The sequence below is a fragment of the Sorex araneus genome, chromosome 11 (assembly GCF_027595985.1).
Source record: "Sorex araneus isolate mSorAra2 chromosome 11, mSorAra2.pri, whole genome shotgun sequence".
Lineage (NCBI taxonomy): Eukaryota > Metazoa > Chordata > Mammalia > Eulipotyphla > Soricidae > Sorex > Sorex araneus.
The window spans coordinates 32,384,422-32,399,848 of NC_073312.1; the positions used below are offsets into that span (position 1 = coordinate 32,384,422).

Consider the following 15,427-nt stretch of genomic DNA (forward strand, 5'->3'; position numbering starts at 1 on the left):
GGAGTAAATAAAACTAAAAAAAAAAAGGAAAGGAATTTTGCATGGAACAGTGTTCATATGTTGGAACAATGCATACTTAAGAACTTCATCTACAAATGAACAATGCATCATAAACAGTATTATAAAGCATGAGGAGTAAATAAAACTAAAAAAAAAAGGAAAGGAATTTACACTCACTTGCAACCATGAAGAACTCAGAATACTGAAATTTTCGTTAAGTTTTTCCATTAGACTTAGAAAATGTGGATCTCTATAATCAAAACGATGCTGAAATATAATGGAGCAGATCACATTGCAGGGAGCACAACCCAGGATAAAAGTAGGATCACATGGTGACGCTACAGAAGAATAATAAAAAAAAATTTTAACCAAATTAATCAATGAAAATACAGACATATGCTTGTTGTAGCAAGAAAAAAATTATCACTAGAAACTTAAGAGCAACATCTTACTTATAAATTCCCTTAACAATAAAATATTTGATAAGCATCAAACAGACAAATCACTAATGGCTTACAGCAAAAGCAATTCTTTGTTTTTTTGAAGTAAACAGATTTCATTTAGAGGCTTTTTGAGGGAAGGAGGAAGGGATAAGTGGAAGAGAGAATAGTAAGAGTAATGCACTCAAGAGAGAATGCGGGCTTATCCAAGGGTGGAGAGAGCCCTTACATACATCCTAGCACTAGACATGAATGCATGAAAGTACACATCTCAAGAGGGGAGATGCGGGTGACACATGTGCTTGGCCACATAGTAGCAAGCAACACATGGGCTCAGGCAGCATATGTGCCAGCAAAAGCAATTCTAAGAGTAAAATTTATAAGTGATAAAAAAGCTACATTAATAATAAAAGAAAGATGGGGCAAGAGAAATGGTACACATGCATTGGACCTAGTCCAATAGGTCCAATTTCTGGCACTGTACATCTCCAATGCCCTAGTATCATCAGATATATCTCTGAAGCCCCAAATCACCTCCTTGGTTGACCTGATGGTCCCTAGCCACAATGATATGAACACCACCATATCCTCAGGCCTTCACTCTGAACCATTCAATATACTTGATTTCATATCACTACAAGTGCCTCACCTCCAAGCTCCATTTTGAGAGGCCCTTCCTATATTCCAAAAAAGAAGAAATAAAGATAACAAATAAACAATGTAACTTTAGTTCTCAAGAAACTAGGAAAAGGAAAATTATGCCTAAAGCAAAAAAGGATAGTATAAAGGTTAAAGAAGGAATAAATAAAATAGATAAGAATAACAATGGGACACAGCAATAAAAGTAGAGCTCTTTTGAAAAACTTAACCAAAATTGACAGACTCTGCTAGAGAAAATAAAAAGAGAAATTACTTGGTCTGTGGTGGTCACCTTCTTCTGTACCACCTCTAGTACATGTCCTTCTCTGATGTTCCTCTAATCTTTACACGAGGCCTCAAGTGAGGCTTTTTGATAATGTGCTCCTTTACCTTGGACTTGAACAGCTGCTTATATTCATTGGTACTTCTGAGAAATTGGCATAAACTAGCAACCTATTGGCAAACTATTTTGGGGATAGCTAGGATGATACCAGGGACATAGGTGATGAAGACTGAGATGTAACAACAAATTGCTTGGTATTCAGAAAATATAGCTGGCTCCAAAGGAGCCCACGCCCACTACCGCAATGTTTGGGTACCCAGTAGGAGGGAGCAAACTGGGCACAGCGGCGCTGGAGGGTGGAAAAGGGGTAGATGGGCGCTCGTTTAGGTTCACTCACATGCGAGAGGGAGCCCATTCAGAATCCTTTTTCACAACCAGAAGGAACAGTGATAGTGAACTTGAAGGTCCCTCTTTCATTCCACCACATCAACATGAAGAAACAGTGCAAATCCCCACCACAAGGAGAGGACATTGAAAGGAGTCCAGAAGCCTCAATAGACATTTCCTACAAACTTGAGCTCTCCGATAAAGAATTCAAAGTTGAAATACTGAAGATGTTCAATGAACTCAATGGAAAGATTGACAAGGTATTCGTTAAATTAAAGGAGGACCTGACAGAAATGCTACAACAGACAGCCGAAAAATTATGGGTATAAATGAGAGCAGAAATAAAAAAAGCTACAAAATAAAATGTCACAAATAAAGGATTCAGTAGATGAATTAAAAAAAACTCAGTGGGTGCCATCAACAATAGAATGGATACAGCGAAAGACAGAATCATTGAGCTTAAAGACGAGCTTCAGGAACCCTACAGGCAACAACAAACAATGGGGAGAGATCTCAAAATAGCTCTAGGGCGAATCAGAGTCCTAGGGGATGTTTACAAGAGGAACAACATTAGAATCATCTGAGTACCAAAAAGACAGGGAACCAACCCCAATGAAAAAGCCACAGTCAAAAATATCATTGCTGAAAAGTTCCCAGAGGTGGATAATGCAGACATCCAGATTCTGAAGGGTGCCAGCCAAAAGAGACCCTAACAGAAAAACTCCAAGACGTATCACAGTTAGAATGATGGACATTGTGGATAGAGACACAATACTGCAAGCAGCAAGGTCGAAGAAGGAAATCACATTCAAAGGAGCATCCCTTAGATTCACAGTAGACCTATCAGAGGAAACCCTCCAAGACCAAAGGCAGTGGTGGGATATAGTGGGGGAAAAAATCAATTAAATGAATGCTTCACCTGAAGAGGAGGGCAGGTTAAGGGTTAAATTTGCCTTTGTAACTGCTTGGCTGCTTTGAAAGATGTTTTCTCGACCTACCGCTGGGCAGTAAATGGTCACCAAGTGGGCCAACAAACTGCTCTAGGAACTGTAAGCAAACATTTGCAAGGGAATAGTTAACCGTTGACAAATGTTGAGATAAGCAAATTAAGTGACCTATGTGCGATTCCCTTTGATCCAATAGGTGTGATTCCCTTTGATCCAATAGGTGTAATTCCCTTTGATCCAATATGTGTGATTCCCTTTGATCCAGTATGCGTGATTGCCTTTTCTCCCCCAAAAGGATACAAAAACGGTTTGATTTTTGAGTTCGAGGCCCTCAGCTGTGCCGGTTTTCGTGCGCGCTGCAGGGTCACTGACATGTTGGCTTGAATAAATCCTGTGTGTTTGCAGAAGAGTTGTCTTGGTCTCGTTCCTCCAGCCTCCCCCCAATAGAAATCTGCTAGACCTTAACACACCAAGAATACTTCATCCAGCCAAACTCTCATTCAAACTCGAAGGAACAATACACTATTTTGCAAATAAACAAGTCAGTATCTTCACAGACTCAAAGCCAAACCTAAAAGAAGGACTAAAGGGGCTACTGTAAGACAAGAAAAACCCCTACAAGCACAACAAACCCTTACACAAAGATGGCACAAAACCCAATAACAATAATCTCTCTCAATGTCAATGGTCTTAATTCACCAATTAAGAGACACAGAGTGGCCAAATGGATTCAGAGACTGAACACAACATTCTGCTGCCTGCAAGAAACACATCTGAATAGCCAGGACAAGCACAGACTCAAAGTCAAAGGATGGAAAACAATCCTGCAAGCAAACAACTCCCTCAAAAAAGCTGGGGTGGGGGCTGTAGAGCTAGCACAGTGGGTAGTGCATCTGCCTTGCACGCGGCCAACCCGGGTTCGATTCCCAGCACCCCATATGGTCCCCGAGCACCACCAGGAGAAATTCCTGAGTGCATGAGCCAGGAGTAACCCCTGTGCATCGCCGGGTGTGACCCAAAAAAACAAAATAAATAAATAAAAGCTGGGGTGGCCTTACTAGTATTGGACAACATAGACTGCAGGTTGAAAAAGATTAGAAGGGATAGTGAAGGCCACTTTTTATTAATCAAGGGATATGTACAGCAATAAGAAACCACACTCCTAAACCCAATGAGGGACCAGCTAAATACCTACAACAACTGCTAACAAACCTTAAGAAGGATATCGCGAGCAACACATTAGTAGTTGGAGACTTCAACACCACCTTATCACTTTTGGATAGATTAAGAAGATTAAAACTCACAAAAAAAAATACTGGCTTTGAAGGAAGAAATAGAAGAGAGAGGGCTAATAGATCTATACAGGGCTTCATATCCCCCCCAAAAAAAGGATTACACATTCTTCTCCAGTGCACATGGAACATTTTCCAGAATAGAGCATGCGCTGGACCACACAACATACCTCAACAGAATCAGCAAGATAGACATTGCACCAGCTATCTTTTCAGACCATGATGCACTGAAGATAGAAGTTAATCATGTGCAGATGAGAAAATCAAATCAAACACCTGGAAATTAAACAACTCAATGTTGAACAATAAGTGGGTCAGGAATAAAATCAAGAAAGAAATCAAAAGGTACCTAAAAACAAATGAGAATGAAGACACGAGCTACCAGAACCTGTGGGATGCAGCTAAAGACATGTTAAGGGGAAAATTTATAGCTCTGCAAGCATTTCTCAAGAGGGAAGAAAGGGCCCACATAAATAACTTGACTTCACAGCTCAAGAGCTTAGAAAAGGACCAAAAAGAGGAGCCCAAACCAGACAGAAGGAAAGAGATAATAAAACTTAGAGCAGAAATCAAAGACATGGAAACCCAAAAGACAATCTGAAAGATCAATGAAACCAAGAGCTGGTTCTTTGAGAAAATAAACAAGACTGATAAACAACTAGCAAGACTCACAAAGAAAGAAAGACAGAGAGAACCCTTATAAACTGAATCAGAAATGAAAAGGGGGACATCACAACAGAAACCAAAGAAATTCAAAAGATCATGAGATACTACTTTGAAAATCTGTGTGCCACGAAACAAGAGAACCTAGAAGAAATGGATAAATTCCTAGATTCCTATAATCTCCCAAGGCTGAACCAAGAAGACCTGGAGCACCTAAATAGTCCTATTAATACCATGGAACTTGAAACTGTAATCAAAAGTATTCCCCAAAACAAAAGCCCAGGTCCAGATGGATTCACTAGAGAATTCTTCCAAACATTTAAAGAGGACTTGTTTCCAGTTCTTCTCAAGCTTTTCCAGGAAATTGAAGAAACAGAAACCCTCCCAAACAGTTTCTAGGAGGCTCATATCTCCCTAATACTGAAAGCAAACAAAGACACCACAAAAATAGAAAACTACAGGCCAATATCCCTGATGAACACTTATGTGAAGATTCTCAACAAAATATTAGCAAATAAAATTCAACAACTCATGAAAAAGATCATACAACACGACCAAGTGAGATTCATCCTGGGGATGCAAGGATGCTTTAACATTTGGAAATCAATCAACATAATCCATCACATCAACAAAAGAAAAGATAAAATAATATAATCATGTCAACAGATGCAGAGAAAGCATTTGACAAGATCCAGCACCTGTTTATGATGAAAACTCTCGTCAAAATGGGTATAGACGGGAATTTCCTCGATATAGTCAAAGCCATTTATCACAAGCCTACGGCAAGCATCATCCTCAATGGGGAAAACTAAGAGACTTCCCTCTAAGAACAGGGATGAGACAAGGATGTCCATTGTCTCCACTTCTGTTCAATATAGTACTAGAAGTACTTGCAATAGCGATTAGGCAAGAAAAAGATATTAAGGGCATTCAGAAAGGAAAGGAAGAAATCAAGCTCTCACTATTCGCAAATGATATGATACTATATTTAGAGAACCCTAAAACCTCTACCAAGAAACTCCTAGAAACAATAGACTCGTATAGTAAAGTTTCAGGCTATAAAATCAATCCCCAAAAGTCCATGGCTTTTTATATGCAAATAATGAGAGAGAAGAAAGCGATATGATAAAATCAATCCCATTCACAACTGTGCCTCAAAAGATCAAGTACCTCAGAATCAGCTTAACTAAAGAGGTAAAGGACTTATATGAAGAAAACTACAAAACGCTACTTCAGGAAATAAAAGAGGACACGAGGAAATGAAAGATATCTCCTGCTCATAGATTGGAAGAATTAATATAGTCAAAATGGCAGTACTCCCCAAAGCATTGTACAAATTCAATGCGATCCCTATAAGGATACCCTTGACATTCTTCAAAGAAATGGAGCGAGCACTCCTGAAATTCATATAGAACAATAATGCCCCACGAATAGCTAAAGCAATTCTTGGAAAAAAGAAAATAGGAGGAATCAACCTCCCCAACTTCAAACGCTACTAAAAGCGGTAATAATTAAAACAGCATGATACTGGAACAAAGGCAGACCCGCAGACCAATGGAAGAGGGTGGAATATTCTGACACACACCCCCAAGTATATGATCATCTAATCTTTGATAAGGGAGCAAGAAATGTGAAGTGGAGCAAGGAAAGCCTCTTTAACAAATGGTGCTGGCAAAACTGGACAACCACATGCAAAAAATGGGCTTAGATCTCCACCTATCACCATGTACAAAAGTCAGATCAAAATGGATTAAAAACCTCAATATCAGACCAGAATCCCTAAGGTACATTGAAGACAAGGCCGGCAAAACCCTTCACGACATTGAAGCCAATGGTATCTTTAAAGATGACACGCCACTGGCCAAACAAGTAAAAACAGAGATAAATAAATGGGACTATCTTAAACTGAGAAGCTTATGCACCTCAAAAGAAACAGTGACCAAAATACAAAGACAGTCTACAAAATGGGAAAGGATATTTACCCAGTACCCATCTGATAGAGGGTTGATATCAAGGATATACAATGCACTTGTTGAACTCCACAAGAAGAAAACTGCCAACCCGATCAAAAAAATGGGGTGATGAAATGAACAGAAACTTTCCCAAAGAATAAATCTGAATGGCTGAGAGGCACATGAGAAAATGCTCGGCATCACAAATCATCAGGGAGATGCAAATCAAAACAACAATGAGATATCATCTCACACCACAGAGACTGGCACACATCCAAAAAAACAAAAGCAACCGGTGTTGGCGTGGATGTGGGGAGAAAGGGACTCTTCTTCACTGCTGATGGGAATGCCAGCTAGTTCAGTCCTTTTTTTTTTTTGGAAAACAATGGATGATTCTCAAAATATTAGAAATTGAGCTTCTGTTTAACCCAGTAATATCATTCCTGGGAATATATCGTGGAGAGGCAAAAAGGTATAGTAGAAATGACATCTTCATTTCTATGTTCATTGCAGCACTGTTTACAATAGCCAAAATCTGGAAAAAAAAAACGGAGTGCCCAAAAACGGATGACTGGTTAAAGAAACTTTGGTACATCTACACAATGGAATACCCTGCAGCTGTTAGAAAAGATGAAGTCATGAAATTTGCATATAAGTGGATCAACATTGAAAGTATCATGTTGAGTGAAATGAGTCAGAAAGAAAGAGACAGACATAGAAAGATTGCACTTGTATGTGGAATATAAAGTAGCAGAGAGGTACAAGCTTGCAATGATGCAATTTCTGGCAGAAATTTCTCTGAACTTAGTTACTAAAATACTAAAATACAGAAATCCAAAACCGCGCGGCCGCAAGATCTCATGTCTCTTCATTCTCAGCAATAGAAAACAAATTATCAAATGCTTCCTTTAGAGCAGGTCTGACTTTGGGGGGGGGGGGCAAACTCCAAACAATAATAATGAGATTTTTGTTGAAATATTGAATGTAATCAAAGTAAAGATAAAGTAAAGTGAAATTTATCAGCTACACAGACGGAGGGAATGGGGGTAGGGGGGACATATACTGTGATTCTTGGTGGTGGAATATGTGCTCTGGTGAAGGGATGGGTGTTCGAGCATTGTATACTGGAGACTTAAGCCTGAAAGCTTTGTAACTTTCCACATCGTGATACAATTAAAAAAAAATTTAATAATAAAATAAAATAGAATAAAGAGAGAAATTACTCAATTAAAATTAATACCTATAACACACAGTAATACTAATAATATTATTATTTACTAATGATAAGAATGGAAATATTAACATACAAAGTAAACTAACATGGAAGAAATGAAGTCCTAGATATGTAAAATTAACAGTACCAGATCATGAAGAAAAAGACTCTCTGACAAATCAATAATGAATCATGTACTCAAAGAAGTTTCAAATATTAAAGAAAAATGTCAAAATATACATGTGTTAGGTAGACCACCTATTCTTCATGGTTTCTTATTTAAAACAAACTATCAGACTTAAGAGAAAAACAGATGAAACAATCTTTTATATTCACACTAAACGCACACACATGAGGTGTACACAAACACAGCAAACAGACACACAAAAGCTCTTGGTTTTATGCCTCAAATCCTCCCTACACTACATAACAGCTGGCAGCTACTACCTGAATGAAAATTGGCTCTCTCTGAAATGTTTCCAAGAATGTCATTAGAGAGGGTAACAGTTGGGCATTGTATCTATACCATTGGTTTTTCTTAACTCCTCCACCAGGCAGCAGGCTTCTTCTTGTACACGATTCTCGATGCTTCTCTTTCCCATTCCAAAATTCCTCAGGGTCATGAGAGAGAAACGCCTTACATCCTTCCATTTCTTTCCATTGCTAGAAACAATTCCTACCAGAAGAAGAAATACAAAGTATAAGTGAAGTCCTAAGCAAAAAAGGATGAAATCAAGAGGTGGCAGCTACTTTAATGGACACACACTTTTGATATATGACTTCTATCATCTTCCAAATTAGTAATGCTACACATGAATGCATTCACACCTACCATTTCCATTAGTAGCTCTTTCTGCCATTGGGAAACTGCCTCTTGCAGAAAATTCTTCTCCAAAATCAATCAGGGCCTCCTTCACTGTTTCATATCCATGCAGAACCACAGTGGGTTTCATTCCCAAATACACAGTGAACACAGGACCATAGATTTTTGAAAGCTGGAAAGAAGATGCATATGATTGTCAAAGAAGACACTCTGATATAATCTGAATAAATTTTCTGAATTTAAAACATAAACATGAGTTACTGTAGTAGCTGCCAATTATGGATGACCTAGGATATGTCAAACAATGGCCCAAGAAACAGTACACGGGTTATAATTAATAGCACTGTAGCACTGTCATCCCATTGTCCATCAATTCTCTTTAGCAGGAACCAGTAACATCTCCATTGTGAGACTTGTTGTTACTGTTAATTAATTGCATAAATTAACTATCAAATAAATCTGCAAAAGCTTTATTTGCCTCATTTAATAAGGTTTATTTGCCCCAAAATGAGGAAACAACTAAGATATTTATCTTCTTAGAAACAGATCCCAAGGAGTGCTCTAACATCCCATTATAGTAGTTGAGCTGACTGGGAACTGAGATATCTGAATTGCCTAAGCCTAACCAAACATGTCTAGTCCACTCTAGTCCACATCTGACTGCTAGGAACATGCCTATAGCCAGAAAGCACTCTGTGGCACTTCCAGAGCCCAGCCAGCTAGCAAAGCATCTCCCATAGTCTGCTGTGTTCCATTCAGCTCCTTTGGGGCTTGTACTGTGTGACTGAAGCATAGCTTTCTCCTAAGGCCACTCCTCCACAAATTCTTAAGCCACACAGAGGCCTGTTTGACTACAGCAGAACAGATGAGGGGCTGTCAACATTAGATATTGAATTTCTGGTAGTCACTTAGGCCTCTTTGTCTTGGAGCTCTGGAACATCTGGGCACTCACAATCTTGACCGCAAATCCCCTCTATACTCACTAGGTCTATTGCAAATTTCAGCACAACATCCCCTGTAAATCCCTAAGTTTCAACTCTTAGTCTTTGCTTCTAAGGGGTTCTGGGAGATTTGTATCCATGTCATACTTCAGCAAGCTTGAACTTGATATGGAGCCAACACAGTTTCTTGTGACTGTGCACGCTTGTCATCATTCAGACTTTTTCAAACTTGAGGTACAGGAGTATCCAGCAAAGAATAGTAGAGAAAATAGCCAGTAGGATTGGTCCACGAATGGAAGTCGGCCTCAAGGGCTGGGGAAGAGGACAGTTGTGAAAAAGAAGGGACCACTATAACAATGGCTGTTAGAAGGGTTCACTATGGATAGGAGATGTGTGCTGAAAGTGGGTAAAGGACCAAACATGATGGCCTCTCAGTATCTGTATTGAAAACCATAATGCCCAAATGTAGAGAGAAAAAGAAAAAATGTGTCAGCCATAGAGGCGGGCTGGGGGTGATGCCGGCGGGAGGGATACTGGGGACATGGGTGCTGGAAAATATACACTGGTGGAGGGATAGTTTTTAGAACTTTATATGACTACAACCTGATTGTGAAATCTTTGTAACAATGTATTTCACAATGATTCAATTAAAAAGGAAAAAAGGAGTACCATGTTACTGGCCATCTCAAACCCAGGCTAGCTCACAGGCTTATTCATTCAAACATGACAGGCAGCGTTTACAGGCATTTACTACGTCAAACTCTTGGACCCATCCCAGGATTCACTGACTGATTTTCTGAACAGATGCTGGGAACCCATCAATTTGGTAGAGGCAACTTCCACAAAAATGTGGTACAATGAGTCTTGACAAACTTTTGCAATCTTGATCACAAGATTCTACTAATGACCTTGCTACTACAGTTGCTGCCAGGTTCTGGAAAATTCAGATCCATTAGTAGATGTGGGTCTGCTGAGTATTACAGCTGCTACTGCACACTCAAGACCACAAATCCTCAACAACTTCTCAGGCCCATTGAATTTCATTGCTACTCAATTACCAGGCACTAGCCTGGGTCTCAGTCCAGGTCTCAATAGCAGCTGCAAGAAATTTATGACATTATCAGTCATCCAAGTCCACAAAATTACAGAATCACTGTCTGGAATTTATTGTGATGAATTCCCAATTACTACTGAGGACTTCTTGAACACAGGACTTTCTTGCAAGCTTTATATAGCACAAGACATAATGAAAAAATTGAGAGACTCACCTGCCAGATGGTCAGAGACAAAAATCTGGGAAGTGCGCTAGCAAGTAAGAGCTTTCTAAATTCCCTGATTAAGACTTCAAAGCAACTCGGTCAAACTCTTGGACCCTTGCTCAGTGAAGTAAAGACTCAGTGGAAGAGAACTTCAATAGGACAAAGTATGAGAAAAAAACCGAGCACATCACTAATTTAAGGAATAGAGTGGTTAAAGTTTAAAAATAATCCAACTCAGCTATTTTCTGTTTGTTTTTTTTTGAAGCATGGGGTCAAACCTAGGACCTCATGTATTTAGGGTAAATATTCTCCCACAGAGTACAAATCCTGACACTTGTTTAAATCAACTATCTTTTTCGAATTGAAATTCATAAATCTATTTCTTAACTTTCTTTCCATAAAATTTAGATTGCACACAATGTCAGGATTTTGAAATACTATGATAAATAGCAAAATAAGGGTCAACTCTTTTTTTTTTCTTTTTGGGTCACACCCAGCGATGCTCAGGGATTACTCCTGACTTTGCAGTCAGGAATTACTCCTGGCGGTGCTTGGGGGACCATATGGGATGCCGAGGATTGAACCCAGGTCGGCCGCGTGCAAGGCAAATGCCCTACCCACTGTGCTATTGCTCTGGCCCCAATAAGGGTCAACTCTTACGACAGTAGTTAGGGCATATTTTTTGCACATATGAAATTGATTCAATCCCTGACATCACAGGTTTCCAACTACTGAGATTTATAGGGTGCTACCCTAAAGTCCCAAAAGCACCACCATATTTGGTCCTGGTGGTTTCCAGAACTTCAGGACCCAATCAATATTGTCATCTTTGGGTCCTGGCATTCAACTCTTTGAGCATCATTATAGTATAGGACCAAGGTGCTGCTTAGTAACAACTTTTTTATATTATTAGTACTTTTCTAATAAATTTCCACATGGCAGAGCCTGGCAAGCTACCCGTGACGTATTCAATATGCCAAAACCAATAACAAGTCTCACAATGGAGATGTTACTGGTGCCCGCTCGAGCAAATCGATGAGCAACAGGATGACAGTGACAGGGACGAAAAACCATAGAGCAGTTACAAAGCTTTCAGGTTTAAGTCTTGCTCATACAGACAAATTGTATTCTATTGCTGATTATGAATAGCATATGATATCACACCCTTACCTGGTTGACCATTGTCCTCTGGAAAACAGTAGCCATTGAGCCACCAGGGGGAGCCGGCAGACAGATGGCACCATTGCCCAACTGGGGTGGACCGGGGGGCTGGTAACCTAATGCAAAATCTGGATGCATTTTTGCCAAAAGCCACTGGGTTCCGAGATTTGTTTCTGAGTCTCTGGGATCATGGATTTAGCCCACATCAACCATCTTAAGCAACATAGTATTCCCCTGTTTGACTTCCTCACATTTCTTAATACGGTGAGTAAATTATTAATTGGAACTTCAACAAAGATATATAACCTGGTTTTTAGCTATCAGGGAAAACTGTTGTAAGCATACTACTTTCAAAATGTAGATCTCTAGTAGGTGTGTTCATCTTTATTTTTCCTATTTTTAAAATGGGAATAGGCAACTCTCCTACACACACACACACACACACACACACACACACACCAAAATACAATTCAGGGGGCTGGAGTAATAGTACAGATAGTGGTGTGTTTGTCAAGCATGTGGAAAACCTAAATTCAATTCTTGGCATCCCATGTGGTCCCCTGAGTCCCATCAAGAGTGATCCCTGAGCAGAACCAGTAGTAACCCTGATTACTGCTGGGTGTGGCAAAAACAAACAAAAAATACAATTTAGGCATTCAATAACAGAATGATAGCAGTATTTGTCACTTCAGAGATGGTAGAAATGCAGTAACTTTGTATATCATATTCATAAATGTTAACATAATTATAATAACTCTGTTACCTCAACTATAATAAAAATAGAGCTCCATCATCCAACAATTTCTTTCTTGGGTATTACGGGCATAAAATGCAAATGAGAAGATATATATATGTATATACATATATAAAAAACACTTGTTATTTATAGACAATGCAATATCACTCAGCTACAAGACGGGAAAAAGAAAAAGAAATCCTACATTTTTCTACAACATGAATAAAACTAGTGTAGGTGATGCTAAGAAGAAACTCAGGAGAAAGATATATGCCAAAAGTTCTCATTCACACACGTTATATAATGAAGCAAGAAGCAAGAAGAGAGAAGAGAGACAACGTCCAATGCAATCAAACCCTTAGAGACTCTCCTGACAGTCTGGGGATATTGATATTTTGTTGACAGGTATGGTGTCTTATCAATATAGTCCTGAACCCAGGTATGCAGGATTTTGTGACTGAAAACTCTGGATTCAACAGAATCTGAAATAGGGATCCTCTGCCTGTATCCCGCTGCTTCCTGGCAACTCAGCATTCAGCCCATAAACCAACTCTGGCTGGCGCCAGATAATTTCATCATCGGCCACGATCCACAGTCTCATGTGCTTCTCTCCAGAATGGAGCATAACACGACACACACCATAACCATGGCCCCGGACTCCACTTAATTCAGGGTGCTCTGCGGAGAGCGGTGAGACCCCTCCCGACCCCAAGGAACCCAGCCCTGTCAGCTGAAAACCTCTAGCTCTCAACCGCTGCCATGCTCAGGGCTGGTCTCCACATGCTGGGGTGAGCCTCATCGAGAAATGAATGTATCTGTAGACCACACAGTTGCACTGGTGGCCTCATGGCAACTCATACCTCACACCACTCATACTCCAAGGGTACTGACCACATTTGATTGATGGGGATTAAGTAGGAGGCAACCAGTCTTAAAAGAATATTTAAAATATAATATATATATATTTTCACACAAGGCTCGACTTTCAGCAACATGTCTGATTTCTTATAGAAGGGCTTAATGGGCCCTAGGTGAAGTATAACAATTTTCACATTCTTTTCTCTAAGAAAACTTTTTTGGAGCATTTTCAGTGGTTTTCCATAACAAACAATACAAAACAAATTATTTTGTTTCTGCTCTTGGGGTAGAGGTGGATAAATGGAAGAAAACTTTTTTGGAGCATTTTCAGTGGTTTTTCATAACAAACAATAGAAAACAAATTATTTTGTTTCTGCTCTTGGGGCAGGGGTGGATAAATGGAAGTTCAGGAAGGAAACATCTAAAATATGGTGTTGGGAAGGTATAACCGTAGTGGGATTGATGTGCTAATATTAAATATAATCAAATATGCGAACCACTTTATAAAATAAAAAATTTTAAAAAACAATGTAGTCCTAGATATAAGATCTCCACTCCTTTAGCCAATGCTACTAAATAAAAAGTACATTTAATAAGTAAATAAATAAATAGATTCAGGTGCTCTAATGCATTGTGCTTCAACTACCAGTCCCTGGGTGGGTGCTGGCCTGCAGGTATGAGAAGGTTGAAATGTTCTAATGCCCAGGCTGATAAGTTGCAACCCTCCAAATATAAAGAATAGTGGTATCACAGAGGTAATTTAGCACATGCAGCACTTCATGGAAACACAATTTTTCCAGTCTGAGTCTTCATAATATACAGACAGAAGTTCTTGTTAGCATTCATATGAATTTGGTTACCAACATTGGGTCCTGCTGATTACTTCTTTCTTTCAGTCAGTCAAGCTCTTCCTAGACCAATTTATTGAAATCAGGACCACTTTGTCACTTCAGAGTACATCAATGTTCACTGTTACTCTTAGAAAAACACACTTTCTATAGTAGAGGAATATGGCATAAAATCTATAATCACAAAACTCTTCCTTCCATTTATCCTGAACCAAAAATCATAGCAAATGACTGAAACAAAATTTTTGCCATAGTAGTATATTGATTCCATCATACAAAACTCTAAATTTTTCTTTACCGACAAATACATCATTTCATTCTACTATTTGTGATGATACATTGAAAATGGCAAAAGAAATGTGAATCATTTCAGGGAATAATTTTATTTGCATTGATTGATTTTAATAGTGTGCCAAGACTAGACATCATTTTCAAATTTGAAGCTAATTTATTTACGCATAACAAGTCACTGGAGGATCATAAAACATACTTACATTGTTCAGGGATTTGCTGACATTCTTAACATCTATCTGTAAGATATTTCCAATAATTGGGAGAGGAGTAGGGCCAGGAGGGAGATGTCTTTTCTGAGAGCTCTGTTTCCAGAATGAAAGGAGGAGGCAACAGGAGATACAGAGCACCAGGAACACAAGCAGATCCATTGAAGCTTTACTACTTAGATAACCGTGAACCTCAAACTGAACACTCCCTAATAAATCAGCTTGTGCCTCCGAAGCTATGAAAGAAACAATTTGTTACATCCACTTTATACTCTCCTGTGTGGACTCTGATCTACTAATACTGATTAAATGAAAATGCACTTTTGTCCAGATTTTCTTCAAGCCAATCAATGAGTTCACTAGAGTTTGTGTCTCTTGGACTGCCTGGAGGAACAGGTTATAAAACTCTTAATAAAGTGATTCCGATATGCAGCCATGATTTATAAACATGGAAGTAAATAATTTAATATCAGATGACTTATCTC

At 39.0% G+C, this 15,427-nt stretch overlaps 1 protein-coding gene across 1 annotated transcript in view; it reads right to left on the reverse strand.

Moving 5' to 3' along the window:
* LOC101541249 (cytochrome P450 2C19-like) overlaps window positions 1-15,157 on the reverse strand; it is a 39,402-nt gene extending 24,245 nt beyond the window's left edge. The window contains exons 1-4 of the mRNA XM_004607346.2: window positions 14,937-15,157; window positions 8,649-8,811; window positions 8,343-8,492; window positions 178-338 (exon numbers count right to left, since the gene is read on the reverse strand). Coding sequence (XP_004607403.2) covers window positions 178-338; window positions 8,343-8,492; window positions 8,649-8,811; window positions 14,937-15,104 — 642 coding nt within the window. The 5' untranslated portion in view covers window positions 15,105-15,157. The remainder of the gene's footprint in view (window positions 1-177; window positions 339-8,342; window positions 8,493-8,648; window positions 8,812-14,936) is intronic.
* Between the last annotated feature and the right edge of the window lie 270 nt (window positions 15,158-15,427).